The 20,909-nt window shown below is 37.1% G+C and overlaps 1 protein-coding gene across 1 annotated transcript in view; it reads left to right on the forward strand.

The window, feature by feature from the left end:
• The window catches only part of WDR64 (WD repeat domain 64), an 81,002-nt gene that overhangs the window by 34,502 nt on the left and 25,591 nt on the right, over positions 1-20,909 (forward strand). Inside the window, exons 10-11 of the mRNA XM_074896845.1 lie at positions 2,958-3,097; positions 20,046-20,172. Of these exons, the coding sequence (XP_074752946.1) occupies positions 2,958-3,097; positions 20,046-20,172 (267 nt within the window). The remainder of the gene's footprint in view (positions 1-2,957; positions 3,098-20,045; positions 20,173-20,909) is intronic.

Consider the following 20,909-nt stretch of genomic DNA (forward strand, 5'->3'; position numbering starts at 1 on the left):
AAAGTGGAAGAAAAACTATTAGTGATTTCTAAATCTAACAATAGCAACCTAAGACTGATAAAAGGAAGTCTTGTGTGCATGCTCAGTATCTTTTGTGTACTCCTGGCACAAGTGAAGTAACTGGTAACATCTTACACTTTTTTTTTTTTTTTTTTTTTTTACTGGCACTATACATTGGTATTGACATTTTCAGGAATTCCCAGGAATCCTAGTTATAGAAATCCCATCCCAGGACTCCACTAATATTAGCCCTCAAAAACATAGCAGACTTTTATACGATGCAGTCTAAATTTATGAAGACAGACATGGCAGCACAAAGAAAAAAGAAAAAGGCATTGGTCAGTATGATGAACATATGAACTTGTGTTAGTTTACCAGATGTCTATCTGTTCTGAAGAGGTTTTGCAGACACTATAATCCAAGATTGTTTAAAAGGCAGATTTGAAGGAATGGCAAGCTGTTTTAAAGAATAAGTGTTCCTTCTATGTGAGTGGAGCAGCACAGAAAGAAACCAGGAATTATATTTTTCATTTCTAGTTTATCAGAGGATGCCAAGCAAAGTGTATCATTTTTCCATTCAAAAATGCAATTGTTCTCAAGGGACTTTCAACACCACTGAAATGTAGACATCTAAGCAGACCTGTAATACCACACAAATTGCAAAACTCTGTAAACAAGGGAGACAATTTGACAAAGCATCACATGTTCAAAGATATTGGAAACCATAACATCTAGCTAGAATAGAGCTGTGGTCATAAAATCAGACTTTCAAAAAAACCCTAAATATATGCTTTCATAATTATTTCTCTTGGAAGGGAGAATACTGAACTGAGCTCATGATTCAAATAATTGATTTCACAGATTCTTAAACATTTGCTGTCGAATATGTAGACAGATAATTCATCTTCTTCAAGCTTTTCTTGAATGTGCTTAGTACCCGTGCCTTCTGTGCCAGGATTCTGAATCCCAGAGGCATATTTGGAGCAAAGAATAAATGTTCCAACAAAGGTTCTAGGGAAGCAGCGAATGTTAGGGCCAGTCTGGCATTGGTCTAGAAAGAGGGGAGAGAACACGTCTACTATAACCAAATCCACCTTTATCTCCACATTAGTAAAAGGAACTAACAGTAATAAACTAATCCACTATTTCACTTGAGAAGCAAACAGTATTTTTAATGTAGGTAATGTTTCCTAATGACTCTCATTCTTCCTGTTAATATCTTAAGTAAATAGCATGTATTAGTGATTCTATTCTTAAAAGAAACTCTGTGCCACAATTAAAGGGCACTATCCTCCCATTCATTCATCTGCCGTCACCTCAGGAATATAAAGAACAGAGCAATTAAGAAGCCTAAGAAAGATCCTGTTCCTCAAAAGTGCAGCAAGTAGGTAGTTGAGTTGATCAGATACTGTCACTACCGAGTTCACCATGATTTTAAGATATGACAGTGTCCATTTGGGGCTGCTAAAGGGCATACTGTTGAAGCAGTTCCCTCTGACATTATAACTGATCTCACTGGAGGCTTCTGTCTGTCATTATCCATGGTCCCCCTTTCCTGCACAGAAGTTACCCTTCCATCATGCCAGTACAGCTGTTTGTGTGGCTGCATTCTCAGTCACACTTGTGAAATGAACTCGCATAAACCAAAATAACTTTCTGTTGTAGCTGTTTTAAGAGTAGATCATTTCTCCAGTGAGCCTCTCTCATTTAGAGAGAAGCTACATAAACAGAGAAATCAATTTAACTGAGAGGACAATAATGTTTAATAGAGGAAAATGGAGATGGGGTGCTACTAAATGAATCACATATCACTGTATTAAGAAGGAAAGGAATAGATTTCTGGAGAGAGGGAGGGACTGACCAGTGACAGTAGGTTGAACAAGCTTAAGGAAGATCCCTGGAGAGCAGACTGCAAGACCTCTTTGTTAACAAAACTGAGCTGAGCATTGTAGTCTTGAAGTTGAGTGATTGTTCTCTTGAGGCATGTACCTCCTAGTTTATGGGTTTTTTTGGATTTCTGCTCTTCACTTTAAGTCGAGAAAAAACTAAAACTCAAACTGAAGTCTAGATAAAATCTGGCTGTTTCATTTATTGCATGTCAAAATAGAGTGTTTGGCTAATTGCATAGAATTCATACAATTGCAATATTTGCCAGGAATTGAAAGTTAAAATATGAATTAATTAATGTCAAATTTAAACTGAGTTCATGTTCTCTTGAAACTCCTGTGAAAAATATGAAATATTTCAGTGCACTAGGTACAGTTGTGTTTACATCAGTATATAAACCCAGGAGTTTACTAATACATTTTTAACATCTTTCTGTTTTGAAATATTTATGGAAACTATTACGAAAATAGTACCAAAAGATTAATCTATAATAGAATCAAGGATTATTCCCTATGTTATAGATGATTTAATATTTTAACATACAAATTAATATGAAATACCTAATTCTCATTTACTTCAAGACACAAAATCACTCACAAGCAGTTATTGTTTCCTATCTGCCCTCAGCTTTCATGCCTGCTCCCCTTCCTGTTCTGTATATCCACACTCTTTAGAGGTGGCCATCCCTTCATTTCCTGGCTAAGTGGGCACAAAAATTGTTTTGACATTTGTCTAAATTAGATCTTTGAAGGAAAAAAATCTGACCCCAAGTTCTATTTGTAATAAGTATTCTGCTCCTATGGGGCCAGCACATGTAGTCACGTCCAGTGTCCCTGACATTCCTCTAGCAAAATAAAAAGTCTTTGAAAGGCAAAAAAGTGTGTTTTTAATACAAATTTGGGGATAAGCAGAAAAAATATAAGCTGAAATCCAGCCCTTAGAATGAAAAATTCACATCCTTGTGTGGGAGTTGCCTACATGATGATAGCAGAGACTTATCTCTCCATTATGACTCTTATTTGTAATACCAGTGGCTATTCAGTCTTTCTGACTTTTTTTTTTCCCTTCAGGTCATGACAAACTTCTTCGTTTGTGGCATCCTGCTATTAATAGTAGGCCTACAGGGAAGCTGTCAGGACACCAACATAGTATTGTGGAAATTGTGATAAATGAAAAAGATCAGCACATTATCAGCCTTTCCTCTGCAAAGGTAAAACACTTTTCTTAACTTCATAGAAATCAATGCTATAAATGCAAGTAGGAACCTGCTTTTGCGTAAGTACTTCTGATAGTATCTAATCCTAATCTCATTGTTTATCAGTTCATTTAGTTTGATAAGAAGTTTGAATTTTAGCTTTAAATTTCCAAATTATTTTATATTGAGAAGCAAGATTAGAATGAAACTACTTGACATATTTTCTTTTTGAATGTGACAAAAGAATACTTTCAAGAATAGATGTTAACATTTCGGTAATTTCCATATTGCTTTGGCAACTGCCAGAGTTATAACATAACCTGTACCTGAATGCTTCATTCAGTAGTGATCACCTGCAAAAACCTACAGCTTCATTTACCCTTCTCTCTGCCTGTCACCCTACTAAATCCATAGGTGGAGTTTTTCTTACACTGGTGACTCTATACATCATGTTCAACTATTGACCTCTTTCTGAACAGTGTCTTCTACAAGGCTTACTGATCTAAAACATTGTCCATGAACAGAAATAATAATAAAATCAATAGTATAACTTCAACAAAATATTGCAAGATTCTGCTGAAAATGGATGGGTTTCCTTTAAGTTATTGGTGGAATCATGGCATCAGTAGTTTACCTCATTTGTCAAAGCAAGACTGTTCAAGAGACAATAAAAACTTCTAAAAATATGTGCAAAAATAAATAAGAAGCCCCTGAAGGAGCAGTTATGAACAGCTATGGAGCACTTTGAAGAGTGGTCCTATGCAATATTTTCAATATTCAGCAGCATTCAATATTTTCATTAACATTTACAGTGATGGAATAGAGAGCATACATACTAAATTACCAGTTGCCTCAGACTGGTTAAGGCTGCAGGCCCTGAGCAAAAGTGTTAGAGTTCAGAATGGTCATTAAAATTGAATTGTGAAAAATACCTCCCTATAAATCAGTAAGGACCTAATATAGTTAGTCTGCTGAGATATCCATCTATCTCAAAGGTTTCCAGCTTTTTGTTGGGTCATGTAGGAAATATTACTGAGCTATTTATTCGCTGCCCCTCTGCCATGATTGCTTATCACTGCTCATTTAAATACCAGTAAATACCATGTTTTCATGTCTTTAATGCTATTTGTAAAATAACCCACACCTTTCTAAAAGTGCTACTAGTTGAAAATAAGTCATCAGAAGTCTCCCGTCTTCATGTAATCCTGAACCCATAATCATCCTGCTTCCTCACTCCTATAAATCTATACCTGTCTGTTCTGTGGGTAACTCTACATTTGCTACAGGCATACTTTACTGCCGAATTAAGGAGGGTTTTGACAGCCTGCAAGCTAAACATGTAGGAAAAATGGAATAAGACATAAGTCATGACTTAAGGGGAATGAATGTACATGAAGATATTTATAGAAAAGCTACTAAGAATGGAGCCCTTGAGGCAGTAAATGACTAGAAGATCTCTTGAAGTCCCTTCTGGGTCTTTCTGTGATTCAATATGATGACTCAGAGGGAAGAAAAATCTATTTTACAAGTCTTCAAGTATGTGGATACCTCATCTTAACTAAATGTAGCTGACTTGAGCCAATGACATCAGTAAGATTACTTGTACATGAAAATGAATATGTGAAAGTATGTTTTAATTAAAAGTCATGTGATTTTAAACAGCGCTGTGAGTTATAAGGCAGAAATTACACTTCACAAAAAATAAAAAGAAATAGAAATAAATTCCTACACTTTTAAAGGTCAGGTAATTTTTGCGGTCATAGTCGAAAACTATATTGAAAAAGAAGGGATCCCTCATAGAGAAGTCTAAAGGACTCTACAAAGAAAGTGGTGATCACTCTGTGCCTCAAAGAATTTATAATCTGTAGATGATACATGGTATACACAAGAGCAGAGGAAGGTCAGTTATAACAGGAATGCTTACAACCCAGTTAAAGCACATTTGTGTTTGTATAAACAAGAACCAGGTATTATACAAAAGTGTTCAACTTCCCAGGGAACTTTTAATGTTATGTTCAGCATATAATTTGTTCCCACCTAAAAGACAAAGACCAATTCTAGGCAATCTGCCTAGAAAAATCAAAATAGTTCTCTCAATTTTGTTCTCACCTTTCAGTGACTGTGATATAGGAGGCCACTGAGGCAAAACAAGGAGAGCCTATATATCTTCATGAAAATAAGTTAGAGATATCAATGATCTCATGGAAGCATTGTAACCAAGGGAAACAAAATCTCTTTATAGTGAACAGATCTTGTATTAGCTGTTTCACAGAATAGCAGAACTGGGGAAAGGCTTAGGAAAATTAAATTAATACTTTTTTTGGACATTCCCAAAATTAAATTTAACCTAAAACATGTCAGATATTCATATTAAATTAAAATTTCTTTTATCGTGCCATTTTCCAGCAAATACAGAACAAGGTAAAAAGTAGGGAATACTTTTTTTTAAATTAAGATTTGTCTTTGTTGTATTACCACATTTGAAAGCTCAGACTGATTTTATACTTTGTGGCTACTTTTCTTGAACTATACTGACAATTTTCTTGACTTACTGTAAAGATATTTTTATGTTACATAAATTACAAAGCTTTAAAACAGCATCATATAGCTAAACCTAAGTCTAATGCACTAGTGAAATATTTTCCTCTGATGACTCAACCTGAAAGAAGATTTTAGTATTTCACTGGTCACCGTTGGGTTAAACACTGTGTTCTTTAGGTAGCTGTGTATGCACAGACTGGGGTATTCTTTATAATGTCAAGGCCTCTATCAGAAATGCAGTACATTTCTCTATATTCTGTGTACTGTTTGTTTCCATTTCCTTTGGAAAATGAGATGTGAATGTCAAAATCATCATCTTCCCAGTCAAGTTTAGTTTCTTAATACCAGGCATAGATAGTCCTTATTTTCTGACATAAGTGACTGCAGTGAGAAAGTTAGAGTTTCACAGGTGAAAAATCATAGCTTCTACCAGAGAACCAGGGAAAATTAAAGAAAGATGGGAAATTTGTATACATCATACAAGAAGAATATTAAAAACCTTACGTGTTACAGTAGATAAACCTCTCACTATTTTTAGCTGTTCTTTAAAGGACTTGAGAAATAGATGATACACAAATCATTTGTTAAACTTCACTACATTTGCACTTTGTACTCACGAGATCTGGTCTTGGCATGAGCTGCTACTATTTTGTGGAATAATATGCATGTCAGAATTCAGAAACTATTTTGTATCTGTTCTTTTCTACCTCCATCAATTCTCGTGTAAATAGACACATGCTGATGATGTTCAGTACTGTGGGCTCAGTGGATCCTGTTGGCATCCCACAGCTTTTCTGCTGCAAGCTAAGGCCTTAATTGCTAAAGAGATAGAGTATATCTGTTAAAATAAACCCTTAAAATGTTTTGAGATTAGGGTAATATGTTAAAAGTCATTGCCTTTGTTACTGGCCCATGGGTCAGACAATGGGAAGGGCTAAACAGTGGGAAGAGGGGATATTCCTGTGAAATATATTTAGGAACCTTTTAGAGAAAAAAATTCCCAAACCATTTTCTTGTTTAAGTTAGACTGCTTATATTGCACTTAACTTCTGGCTTTCGCTTCCTAGAATTGCATACATAATTTCCTGTGATCTGTACACATTACTTTATGAGGAACAAGAGTTAATGCTGCATAGATGGCTTTTAAGATACGATGTGAGCTACATTCCCAGGGACTAATATCCATGGAGATAGAAAGCTAGAAAGCATATTCTTCCTGACTGTAGTTAAGAAAATCAATAGTCAGTCTTTTGGTAGTCAGTTTTCTTTTGTATGTTTTGTACATGGCATTAACTTTCTATATTAATGAAGTGTAAAAATGTTTTAAAACAAGGGTTCAAAGATTGTTGTTACCTTGTTTTGCCCTCATTTGACCTCCAAGGACTTTTAAAACTGAAAAGCCATGTACAAATATACTCAGAAGAGATCTCTGCAGCCCATATGTAATTGCTTTATATTAGAGTTCTGAAGTAAGGAGTCACCTTGGCTTTTGAATTCAAACTTGTGATGCAGCAAAGGTTTGCAGTCTGAAGGAGTAATGGCTGAGTTAGGGGATTCAGAAACTCCAGTGAATGGTTTTAAAGATAACACAAATGTTATACATCTTTTTACAAGCATACTAGGGGATTCAACTGATGGTATTAGCTTTAGTTTCATACTATAGAACATTAATGTATGCCATAGTTTATACAGAAATGTAAAAATGAACCCATTGCAGCACTAGTGCAAAAAAATAGAAATCAGTGGATTTGTTTTACAGTGGAAGTGTTAGTTTACAAGAATATTAGCTCTAACAGTCTTAACATACCAGAGCATGGAAAACAAAGTGGAGCCCAGGAGAAGGGGAGGGAGGCATCAGTGTGTTAAGGAAGTATCAAAAGAAATATCTTATGCAACACAATGGCCAAGATACAAAACAAATGTCTCTGTGAAGAGAACAGTATGATCATGCAGACCTGAAATAAAAAAAATTTAAAAATAAAGGAAAAAGGTTGGGGTTTTTTTCTGAAGTACAGGTATTCTTTACAAGTGAAAATTACTTGTAACTGTATGCTAGATTAAAGGCAATATTGAAGTTACCCAAGAAGGTTAGGAAAGCAGACATAAATAAACTATCTTTTATTATGCTCATTTTTAAGAGCTTCCTTTTAACCATATGTCAAAAATTCTAAATAGAAATAAGAAAAAGACTTTTAACACAAGGGTCAGTATTATGCACTGAGGGAGACTGTCCCAGTGCCGTAACTTCAATGAGGATGTAGATTGTTGCCTTTTTGTTTTAAGGCCTTTTAGCATATGTTTTATGTGCAAGCCATTCGGCTGATCACTGCAAGTATTTCAGGTGTTTTTTGTGGCTGCAATTTTTGCTCTTGAAGTCTACTTTTAATTTCAATTCTATGAGTTAGTCTTTTTATTAAGAAATATGACTACACAACATTTTATCGTTTTGATCTGTGATGATTCGTGATATTTTTATTTTAAGAAAAAAAAAAAACAAACAACCAAACAGTCTGATTATCTGGCAGTCTAGTTGTTGAATATGCCAGGGATCAATTTGCTTGTTTTAGTCAAGATATTTTTAAGATGCATCTACTTCATTTTAGAGGACTGTTCTGCTTGCTTTTCATCTGTTGCTGGATGGTCTGACTGGATTTCAGATGACCTCTTCTGACACTGCCCAAGTCTGTTTACATTACTTAACTTCTGAGATAGACGGATTATTCCCAAAGTACAGATTACTCAGCAGGTCACTTGTGTCTACAGAGAAGTCCCATGTGTATGTGGTAGAGAAGAGAGGGATGGAGGAAAAGGGTGGACCAGAGCTCTGAAAGAGTCGAGTGTTATGAGTTTAGAGAGTCCTTAGTAAGTGCAGATCTCCAATATAAAGAGGCTTACTGTCTAAGACAGTCTACTTAAAAACCCCACCTTTCTAAGTAGAAAGCTAATCTCTATTTGCAGTGAACCTGTGCTCAATCCCACTGTATGATACACAATCTGAAAGTCTCTAATGTAAGAATTACACTGCAGAAATTGCATGAGTTACATTCATTCAGCAGAGGATAGTTTAACCTTTATTTATTAGGAAAATGTGCAATCCACCTCCGGATTGAACTTGAGCATTTGACTGGCAAATGTTTTAATGTAGGCTCTGCTACACTGTGTGTCGACATTACTTCACTGCATTGCAAAATGCAAGCAGAATGTGGATTATTTTCTTTAAATCAGATTCTTATGCACCACAGCCTTGATTATGATAGCTCATAATTCCAGGCTGTGTCTAAACTGTGAATTTCAAGAATTCTGTCCATCTCTCTCATTCTGGCGCAAAACTTGTCTGCATCCTCACTTAGTGTTATTGTAAGGACCAATGTGCATGCCATTCTCTTTCACCCTACATCCCAGCATAGTTATTTCCACAGAAATGAACCTAGCCATGAACAAAACAGAGATTCCCAGCACTGTTTGTCCAGGTTCCCATCCAGATTATCAAGGAGCAAGGACTCTGTGATGAACTCCTATTGTTCATCACTATTGTTCCAGTGTACCGTACAGTTCAGACACAATGGTAAAATCTATACGTACCATTGTGGCATTTGACCTGAGTACCCTGATCACGGTTAGCTATAGATATTGTGGTCTCAGCACTGCCTGTCGTAAAATAAAAAAAATCTGAGCCTCACACCTTTGAAATCAATTAGTCTTGTTTCTGTCAGCCCCCTGTGTGTATATATATATATATATATATGTATATATATAAAAAAGGTAATCTTAAAGGAAGTACTAATTCTTTATCTAGTGCTATAAACAAAGTGTAAAAATCAGAAGTACAGCTCTAGTATAATAAAATTAATCTGGATGATCTTGATATAGATATTCTTCAAGAAACAACAAACGATCACTTTGGCCCTCCTTCCTTCTTAACCAGTCAAAGTGGTGTTATGCAATCTAATGCATAGACATCTGGAGGTAAGTCTGGATCTTTCTACACTCTTTTCTAAAAGAAGAGCTGGTGCCAAAATCTGAAATGTATACATATAGCTTTTTGGTTTGAAGGAGAAAAATAGTCAGTACTGAATTTAGTCACTAGCTCTCATATCTTTCTGGAATCAAGAGATGCTATAAAACAAGCATCAGTCAAATATATCCAGTGAAAAAAAAAGTAATATTAAATGTTTTCCTTATTCTTCCCTAGATCGGTTCTGCTTGTCAGCATTGGAAACATCTGCTGTCTGAGCAGTGCTGTCTTCTGTAGCACTTCAAGTATTTTTTGTGGTAGACCTCAGTAGATCTGCAGAGAGAGGACACTAACTTGGGTGTCAAAAATCAGTACTGTATTTGGCATCAGACAAGCCCAGGACATGTTGCACTGAAACCTGGAATTCATGTGGATTGTTTTGAGAAGACTTCTTTATTTTCACTGGGGAATTTTGGCTAGTGTGCAATACAGCTTTCTGGAAAACATTGAAGAAACCTTCTGTGATATTTAATTTAACTGAAAACAGATTGCCCCAAGCCAGTAATAACAAAACAAGCATTATTATGCCAACAATTAAGAAAGTATTTTGGAATTTGAATTCAAATGATGGTTCCATTTAAGAAAATGAAGATTCCTTAAACTAGTCCAGCACATGAGCACATTGTTTGGTCCAATAATAAATATAAGAAATTTTTTTTATGGAACAAATTATTCGTAAAATGCTGTCAGGTAGCTAATAAAAAATTATGTATATCTCGCATTCTCTTATCACAAAAGTTAAATTTACTCTCTTGGTTTTATTACATAATAATATCTACAAATTAGGCAGAGCCATAGATTTGTAAATAATTTCAGTATGTCCTTTAGTCATACACAGAGGAAGAGGGGAGGGCACAGTCAGGGATTGTCATAATTCTGTGCTGTTGGACATCCTTCAGAATATAATACTCCTGGAAATAAATTTGTCCCCAGTCTTCCAGGTTGTGAAGACCTTAAAGGTAATGGTGTGCATAGTACATTTGCAGTTGTAGTCCACAGTCATGTCTCTTTTCTTCAGCTGTTCAGTTAAGTGAATTTACTAGGAGATCTGAAATATTGATGTGATCTATTTGTTCCCAGTCATAGAAACATGTTCCAAATCTTGTGTTGAGATTTTCCACAAACACAAACTATTCTCTGTATTAAACTACATAGACATAGACTAACAAGAACCACATTCATCACAGCCACACTTACAGTGTGTCTGTCTTGACTTATGTTTTGGTTGAAAATATTTCAAAAAGGAAGTACTGTAAAACTTGTCTGAAGGTATTAACTTGTCCTTTGTGTCATTGCACCAAAATACAGACTGGTTTTCACATAATACATGGACTCTTTGCTAAAGTGTCAGCATGTTGCAGTCACAGATTAGGTTATTGTTGTGAAAGTGTATGTATTTAACTGTAAATACAAATGTATATAACTCTTTGCTTAGAGTTATTCTGCAGGAGCCACCAACACAGTTTTCAGGAAGGTTTTTTTTCAAAACTGCTGCAATAGCCTATTCACTGGATTTGTGGCTGTAATTTCACTGATACATATCATCTGTGAGTTATAAAAAGAGGAATGAGTGATGTATTTCCCACTGTTACAACTATTTTACACCTTTTCTCTTAGGTCTGAGGGACTAAAAAGTAAAATAATATGTTTGTTCAAGCACTGAAGCAATCTTTTTTTTATTGAAGAGAAATGCTGGTAGAATATCTAAGTCCTTTAAAAAGTGCTATCTTTGGACTTGGAATTGCAACTAAGCAGCATCCTCGGATGCTTCACGATACACTAGGTAGACAATGAACCATGATATGAGTTGAATGTTTCAAGCCAGGCAAGGCAAAACTGTCCTGTGTAAAGGTACTTGATCTGCCTGGTTACTACACTGGCATTACAGCATTTTTCTACAAATACCAGTACTGTAATTTAATAGAAATTGCTATTTTTTGGTTTGGTTTTGGTTTGTTTTTTTTTTTTAAATTGGCCCAATCAGCTGAAGAATTAGTTCTACAGAGTGTATGGTAATATGAGAGCAATCTGTGGGGTAAAGAAATAATGGAAAATTGACATGGCACTCCACCCTAGATTAGAAAAATGCTGCGTAGGAAATCTCTGCTGTGTTTATTTTTTTCCTCTCCTCCATGTCACTCAGCCCTTCATTGCCCCTTCCTCTCTATAGTCAGTTTGCCCATTCTTATTCTTGTCCTGCAGTCTGAAGCGTTTGTTACTTCATTTTTTTTATATTACAGAACTCTTTGAAAGCATTCAGGAAGTATTGAGAAAAAACAAGACGAAACAAAACAACACTCATAGGGATAGGGTTATTAAACCTGGAGATGTGGCAGGAAGCAGGTCATTATCTGAAAGATGATGTTACACTCATAACTTTCTGTGGAAACAAAAGGATTAAGGCCAGTGGCAGAGACCAGACCAGGCTGCATAGCCCTTGTACTGAAAGGCTGTGAAGCAGTGAGATCAACTGCTTTCTCTCAGTGTTGAGTGGGGATTCACAACTAGAACAGTGGAGGCAACTTCACATCTTGCCTACTTGAGTCATCAATGGAAGCCAGTAAGCCAAAATTTGCTACACCAGTTGTTCCACTGATTTTACTAGAACACCTCCAGTGATGGGTTTAGTTGAATTAGACCACTGAAGTGAGTCAGGTGAGCAAGATTTAAGCCTACAGGCTTCAATTCGTAAAAACGGCTTGTTTTGTTTGATGATCAGTAGGGATAGAGTAAAGAGTATATTCCCAGCCTGTAGAGTATAATTTGTAAGCAACACAAAACCTTTGTTTTAAGTCAGTTAAGGGAATGTTCTTTGGCCTTTTTCTCTTTAAAAGTAATTTTATTTTTGGCAGCTAATACCAAAAGAGCAATATACACATTTGCATGTGGCAGGAGAGCAGTGAAATAAATGGTGATTTCTCGCATCTCCATTCTGGGGAATGTCAGATTTCCATTCCATTAATAATTTCTTCAAAATATGATGCAGCCAACTTGATGTAAGCACATAAACAGTTCCTTCCTGAAATTTGCCCATACTAAATTAAGTCTGTTATATATATGTTGGTTTTACTCTTGCAGAACCCAAGAGCAGATTTGCAGTATTTCAGGGGGGATTAAGGGAGGTAAGATGTGTTATTAATTTTTGTATTTTCTGACTTTTGCACCTTTACTCAAACCTTAATATTGTCAGCCTTCAGTCTTGTCTCTCCAGATCTGCCTAATGGCAAACTGGCTGTGCGATATCCCAGTGGGAAGTCATAAATGTTATCTGCCTGTCTGGAACTGTGCAGGTGATTGTATCAATGCCTGTGTAGGTTAGTGTGGATGTTTATCTAACCTATTTTGAAAGCACATGACATTGTTTTAAGGATATTTTTATAATACAGTCATTTGTCTTCCCAAAAAATGAGAGCAGCTGAGCTGGAAGCACAATGTTTAATTTATGTCAAACCGTTGCTAATCACGGCTGTTACTGGAATGTGCTGTATATCAACAATACTAAATTTAATCTATATAATTTGAAAAAGACACGTTTGGGAAATCTGCTCCAGTCATCCTTCACAGAAGTTATGTGGCCACATCTATATCAGACACATTTTTCATACACTGCTTTGAAAGTCAAAGTTAATCCTTCCCTTGCTGCTGTACTTTTATTCTCTTTGGTTTATTTTCTCCTCCCAGATAATAAGAATTTTATTCTCCTCTTATATTGCATAATCCTTCAAGGACATTGAATATTCTTCTTCAGACTGTTCATGTAACTTACCCAATTTTCTGTTATTTCCTGTCCTATTTTCCATTATTCAAATTAATTTGTCTCTTAGGTAGTCTGCAAAATTAGCCCACACAAGAGAAGACTCAAGGGAGATCTCATCAATGTATACAAATATCAAGAGGGAGGCTGTAATGAAGATGGTGCCAGGATCTTTTCAGTGGTGCCCAGTGACAGGACCAAAGGCACTGAAAAATGAAATCAAGATGTTCTGTCTGAACATCAGGAAACATTTCTTTCACTGTGAGGGAGAGCAAGCACTGGCAGAGGTTGCCTATAGAGGTTGTAGAGTCTCCATCCTTAGAGATATTCTGAAGCCATCTGGACATGGTCCTGGGCAACCTGCTCTAGATGGCCCCAGTTGAACAGTGGTCCCTTCCAATCTCAACCGTTCCGCAATTCTGTGAAAAAGTAAAAGAAATTAGAACTAATTTTAAACGTACATTTTTATCTCCTACCTCCATTTTCTTCTTTAGTTCTTATACTCATATGGTATATAATATACATGCTGCTTACAACCAGCATGCAGCTGGACTGCTTGAGGAAAATATCTGTCCTAGCTATGATTGTATCTTTGCAAAATGATGTTTTGGTTTTCAGTATATCTGAGAATGCACAAATTGCCTTCATGAATGAATTGTCCTCATATATTCTTAGCATACATGAAGGAAATTATCCATTAGGTGTTCTGTTTTGGGGCAAGTTATTTGATGGTTAAAGTATTAAATAATATCTGTTTGCTGCAGATGGAAACAGAGTGGGACCTATATTCAGCCTGTGTTGATTTCTACAGTTCTTCTGCCAGAAAACTGAGATCTAGGGTTTAAGCTATATTAAAAATAAATTTTCAGACCTGTAGTTTTCTGGTCGCTTATTATTCTATGGAGGAATGAAGAAAAAGGAGATCTTCAAAATGTAAATGAAGTGTTGTATACCTGAAGATTTCTTCGAACATTGTGTCTAAGGTGCGAGCATCGTTCTAAGATTAGCTGAAGATTGACAGGAGGAACCTGACTGGTTTTTGAGCTCTTCTGATCGAGGTGTTCATGGGCAGTCACCTCTGTCCTACACCTCTGTCTTCCTGTTTCTGACCCACATACCATCTAAATGTCCCCTGAAACTGTTCTCCTGAAGTATTGAGGATTATTTTATCTTTGCATTAGGGGTCAGATAGGTCTGTTGTCAGCACACACAGCACACAGTACAGAGACAGATATAGAGAGCCTTTACACACTCAAACATAGCAACCAGTAAATATCCTGCAGGCTCATTACTGTACAATTAGACTCATTATTTCATATAACTCAGTTTGATTTCTTTCCAGCATTCCTCCATGTTTGGGAAAAGAAAAGTAACCTTATATATTACCAGGTTAATGGTACTGTCTGAGGAAGTGACTTGAAATGTTCATAATTTTGAACTTTGCCAAATTACTGTCTCAGGCAGTAGTTACAGTACCATCTGCTGCACCACATTGCATTAATATGCTTAGAGCTAAATCCTCCTTGCCTTAGCCTCACAAGTAATCTCATTGACATCAGTTTGTTCCTAAGTCTTCTAATAACTACAGGGAGTTGTAGTACTTTGCAGGTTGACCTTCAGGGATCACAAGAGACACACCACCACTCTCTGCAGATGACTTACTCTATTAAGTAACACTGCAAGCAGAACTGCAGTTTCACCTCTGCTTCATGCCTGGTGACTTTTGTCTTTGAGGGCTCAAATGCTCTGTATGAATCTGTCAATTTTTTCACTTAGACCATGGAGCCTTCACCTCTGAAACAGCTGAACAGTGTAGAAAATGGAGGCAGATAAACTAAACACTTCTGCAGAAAATCAGCTTTAATTTTTGCTTACTCTTTCTGTCTGTGCCTACAGCAAATGCTGCAGCTAGTAAAACTTCTTTCTGCTCCAAGTGGTTGGGTTTTGGATTTTCCTGCACAAATATTTTTTTCTTAAGTTGTTTTAAAGACTTGCAGCAGCATCATTCTGTAAAACTGAGGAAAGTTGTCTTTTTAAAAAAACAAATTTTCCTTAACTTACAAAAATTATCGCCAGGATGCAAGAGTTTGGAGGCACTAAGTGGAAGTTACTGTTTTCTCTTGCGAGTTGTTGAGCTATTTTTGTTAGAGCGGTGTTTTAAGGTCAGTTTTTTATTCTTAACTAGCAGTAATTTGAGGCATTATCTTTTGACTGGGGGGAGGGGTAGGTGGTGTCACCAAATCCTGGACTTCCTTAGTCCTTTTCATCTGAGTTAATTACAGACGAAAAGGGGCAGAAGAGGATTCACTTCTTCCAAACTCAAAGCATGTTTCCACCGTGGCCTCCTCGTAACAACCCAGCAGGAGATAACTTTTCCTGAGCCTGAACTTTATTGTACTGAGAGCATGTAAATTATTTATTTACCAATTTTGTCTTGCCCTATTTCCCATCTTCTGTTTCCCTCTGCTGTTCCCATTTTACTTGGTAAAATGGATCTTTTGCTCTTTGTCTGTCTCTGTGTACATACAAAGAAAAATAGAAGAGAGGGGTGCTACTGTTTCTACATGCTCATAAAACATAGGCTTTAAACCAGATGGAAAAGATAGTTCAAGCTTTTTTCTGTGTTCTGAGTTTTAGGGCTTGAAGGAAGGTGCTGCTTGAGAGACAGGTGTTTATGCATGTAAATATACATATTTAATTTTTTAAGGGATCTCAGAAGGCTTTGGCAAGAACTCCCACTGAATTTGGGAGGGATTTGGTTCCCAATTTGATTTAGTGTATGTGGAAATTCCATCTGTAAGTATGTGTCTTTGTCATTGGGTTGAAAAATGAAAGGCACAAAGAAGAGCACCTCAGAACAGAGGGTATTGATCCAGACTGCGGTACTGGAGAGGATAACAGAGTAGTTTGCTGAAGCTGTTGCAACTGAGACAGGAAAGAGTGTCAGCATGCATTTCTTGAAGGCCACTCTGTGCCTGTTACCAACTGTGTGAAAGAAGCTGGCCACAATGTGGGAACACAGGCAGGAATCACTGCTCTGCTGACTCTTAAAAAAGGTATATCTGTAGGTCAAGGCCAATTCTGCTAGCACCCAAACTGAACCAGCTGGTTTTTCATTAATGTAGGCAAGTGTTGTAGATATGTGTTGGAGAGATACTGTAAGCATATCGCAGCTTTTCCTGTAAGGTGGAAACAGTGTAAAGAAGGAAAGAAGTTCTTTCCAAAAGCACTTGAAGCTCCTTATCTCTGCACTCCTCCTCCCTAATATGTTTTGTTTGCTTGTATAAAGTCTGTATTCTGTGATTGCAGAAGACACAGTCTAGAAGCATTTTGCCATAAATAATGTTTTCAGAGGGCTTCGGGGATTCCTGCCATTTGTCAGGCTGCTGTGGGAAGTTCTTCAATAAATAAGTTCTTCAATAAATAGAACAGTGAAGTTGCTATTAACAAAACATTCCTAAGGCAACTCCCCCTAATCACCTCCTAATTTCTAAATAAGCATGTTGTTTGTTGCCACTCTTCATGCATGAATTCATGCAGTCATGTGTGCTGATGCAGATGAACAGCAGTGACATATCTTGAGGCCATGCTGGTGATGCCTTGTGTGGGAGTTACTCATGTGGAACAGTGATTTATGTAATCTCCCAATCCCTGCCCGTGGGCTGGGAAAGGAAGAAGGCTGGGAGGAAGGGAAGAGATTTATGAATGCTGTGACGTGTCCAGGTTTTAGCTGTCACTTTAAGTGATTGCATTTTCTTAATGTGCTACTGGCATCAAGAGTTGAACAAGCAGCAAGAAATAGTGCAAGAGGCTCTTATATTCACTTGTGCTGTAAAATCATCTTATTCATTGATAAAATATCAGAATTGTTTCAATTGTTGACCAGTTTAACTTGAATAGTCTATGAGTTTATTAGAATTGTCTGTCTTTGGGGGCTTTTTGTATAATTTCATTAACTTTGTATCAGATCTGGGTGATGTTTGCGGAAAGGTCATTATATCTGCTCAGTAACTTATTCTTTTCACCTGACTAGAGTATCTCCATAGATACCTACTTCTGATTAATCTTCAGCTGTTTTTACATGCTCTAATTGTGACTGTGCCAGAACTGAGCTTGGGGATCTACCTACAACATTGCCCTAACTTTCTCAATTTTCATCACCAATTCTTTCTATTTTTGCTGGTCTACTGTCAGATGGATCAACAGTTTCATCATTTTTTCTATTCAACCAGATTTCCTTTTTCAAGCCTTCTCACTGCCTATTTCTCTTTTTGTATGCTTTAGAATTTGCATTTCTAAGTAAATTCCTGAAAAAATAATCAGAAGTCTATCAGAGGAATATGATGGACATGGTTATTCTGCCTCTGTACTGTCTCAGAGAAAATTTAATCTCAGTAGGAAGATTTTTAGAGCCTTTTCCTTTTGAGTTTTCCTGAAAACAAACAAAATAGGAGAAATTTTCTTCTACTTAAAATTCTGAAACACTCATGTATGAACTTCTCTCTGGTGCCAGAGGTGATCTGTTTAAACACTGATTGATGTGTCTGTTTATTTTCTTCCCTTCCTTTTCAGAATTTTGCTGGATCCATTGTAACTCCTTTAAAATCTGGTTACTGATGGAAATGCCAACTATTTCAAAATCTGTGTATCTCCCTGACTAATTTCCTTCTATTACTGTCACCCTTATTTTTATTCTGCATACAGTGAACAGACTTCTATTTGGTTTTGAGGGCTTTCTTGGCAACAGTGGGTTTTTTATGCCAAGATCCTCTTTTAAGTGAAAAAAAGAGATACTTCAACATTTTATAACATCCAGAGTAACAAATATTCATTCTCAGTTGTGTAGTGTGTCTCTTTGGAAGAAATAATTCCTGGCAATTGCAATCAGCTTTTCATACCATGAACATATGCACAAGTGAAGTCTTCCTGATTATCAAAAACATTTTTAAGGATATGACATACTGTCTATGAATTATAATGGGCACACATTCTGTTCAACAGTAAAATAAGTAGATTTCAAAATGAAGAAGGGAATAGGCTGTGGTGAGGAAAGCTGAAATAATCAAAACTTGGATTATGTTTCAGACTGTGATTTGCCATGTGTCACTTAGCAAACCACTTACTTTCTGTGTTTATAAGTGTAAAATGAATTTTACATTTGGACTTGGACCTACCTTTACTATAATGTTTATCACAATACAGGAGATCCTGGGATGAATCAAAGAAATGACAGCAGATTTCCCTAGGATTTTTCCTAGGATGCTTTTTTCCTTCATCGGATCTCCCAGAATTATTGCTTTTTTTATAGAAACAGCAGCCTAGCTCCTGTCAAGGCAGGCTGGCTGCTTCATGCTCCCTGGCCAAGACTATGAAATTAGAATTTGACGAAGTACCTCAAGATCACCTAAGAAAAGCCACTGAAATCTCAACTGAGTGACAAAGTTAAGAATAAGGAACAGCTGAGAGAGGAAGACCTCCAGGGACTATAGCACAGGAAGCAGATTTATTCATGAGAAATCTCTGTCTCAGACACAGCTCAGTTTTCAAATTCAGTTGAGTATTTCATGGTTTTGTCCTGATGTGTTTTATGGACTTACATTATATGGAACATTTCATCCAAAGACTCAATGACTTTTGTGAATGCCCACAACACTCCCAGTATTGATGGAAGCATGTACCAACATGTGTCTGTGTTAAAATCCCAAGTAAAAATGCAGCCACACCTTTTAATAACGCAATTGAAAGAATACAAATAACTTGCACAAATGTCTATATAAAACTCAGCACTGTTTTGGCAGCTGAATAAGAATTGCAGGCAGATGTGATGACAGAATAATTTTTGAGAGCGTAGTAAGATTATCTTGCAGGGAAATACACCACACTATAAACCATGGAACCTGAGAAATTAAATCATGATTTCTTGCAGGATTAAGAGCAGCGTGCATGGGATAGCCGTAAATTCAACACAGCTTTTGATTAGGCAGGATGAGTAAGTGCTGCTAACATAATTATTGATGAGTAATTCTGGAGTTTAAAGCAAGTGCTGTGTTTTCCATTGAAAGTGATAGTAAGAACAAATAACATCTATCTAGTGCTTCTTACAGGATAGTACCCTGACTGTGATTGATATCATTTGCTTATGGAGAGCACAAGAACTATGTATATGCATAAAAATGATCCTTCTGCAGAGTATCCTGATCCTGATTTGCTCCAACATCTGTTGTTAATCAAAGATTTCAGGAATTCCTTTATGTGAAACACTCTACATTTTGTCTTTGTACTCTTCCACACCATTTGATAGTCCAGTTCAAATACAAGCTTTTAAACTATTAGCATTTATCTATATGTGACTGAAAAGTATGATGCAATAGAGTCATCTTGTCATTATGAATTCAAACCAGTTCTCAGGAGATCTGGTTCTGCTGTGGACTTCTCAGGTCAAGACTGCAGAACTCAGCCTTTCTGATCTGTTATCCTTGGTAAAATGGAGATAAAAATGAGTTTGATATTTGTCTTGCTTATTTTGGAATGTACCACACTTAACAATGTGATTTTCATTGGAAGCTATAGTATTACTCTCACGGAAACAAAAAAGTAGTTGAAAATCCAATCATGATACAGTAATAGATTTTCTCCTGTCTCTCTCCCTCCAGATTTTTAGAGTGTGGGATATACAGACCCTTTCACTGCTGCAGGTCTTCCATGATAACCAAGGGAGTCCTGGAGAGATGGAGAACTTTGCCATGGTATTTGACAATGATCGTGGCACACTTATCACCGGTATGTTACTGCAGTTGATGTGTGATAACATGTTCCTTCTCCTAGAATGTGATTTCCTTTATGATTACATGAAGCTTAGGCAGGAGTGGCTGGAGACCTGACAGTCAGAGAGGGACCTGGGGGTGTTGATTGACAGCCAGATGAACATGAGCCAGTAATGTGCCCAGGTGGCCAAGAAGGCCCATGGCATCCTGGCTTGTGTCAGCAATAGCGTGGCCAGCAGGGACAGGGAAGGGATCTTACCCCTGTACTGGGCACTGGTGAGGCCGCACCTCGATTCCTGTGTTCAGTTTTGGGCCCCTCACTACAAAAAGGACATTGAATGACTCGAGCGTGTCCAGAGAAGGGCAACGGAGCTGGTGCAGGGTCTGGAGCACAGGTCGTACGAGGAGCGGCTGAGGGAACTGGGGGTGTTTAGTCTGGAGAGGAGGAGGCTGAGGGGAGACCTCATCGCCTTCTACAACTAAATGAAAGGAGGTTGCAGAGAGCTGGGGATGAGCCTCTTTAACCAAGTTATAAGTGATAGGACAAGAGGTCATCGATTTGGCCTCAAGTTGCGCCAGGGAAGGTTTAGACTGGATATTGGGAAGCATTTCTTTCCAGAAGGGGTTGTTAGGCATTGGAATGGGCTGCCCAGGGAGGTGGTGGAGTCCCCATCCCTGGAGGTGTTTAAGAGTCAGGTCGACATAGTGCTTAGGGACATGGTGTAGTTGGGAACTGTCAGTTCTAGGAGAACA

This window comes from Athene noctua, chromosome 1 (assembly GCF_965140245.1).
Source record: "Athene noctua chromosome 1, bAthNoc1.hap1.1, whole genome shotgun sequence".
Classification (NCBI taxonomy): Eukaryota; Metazoa; Chordata; class Aves; order Strigiformes; family Strigidae; genus Athene; species Athene noctua.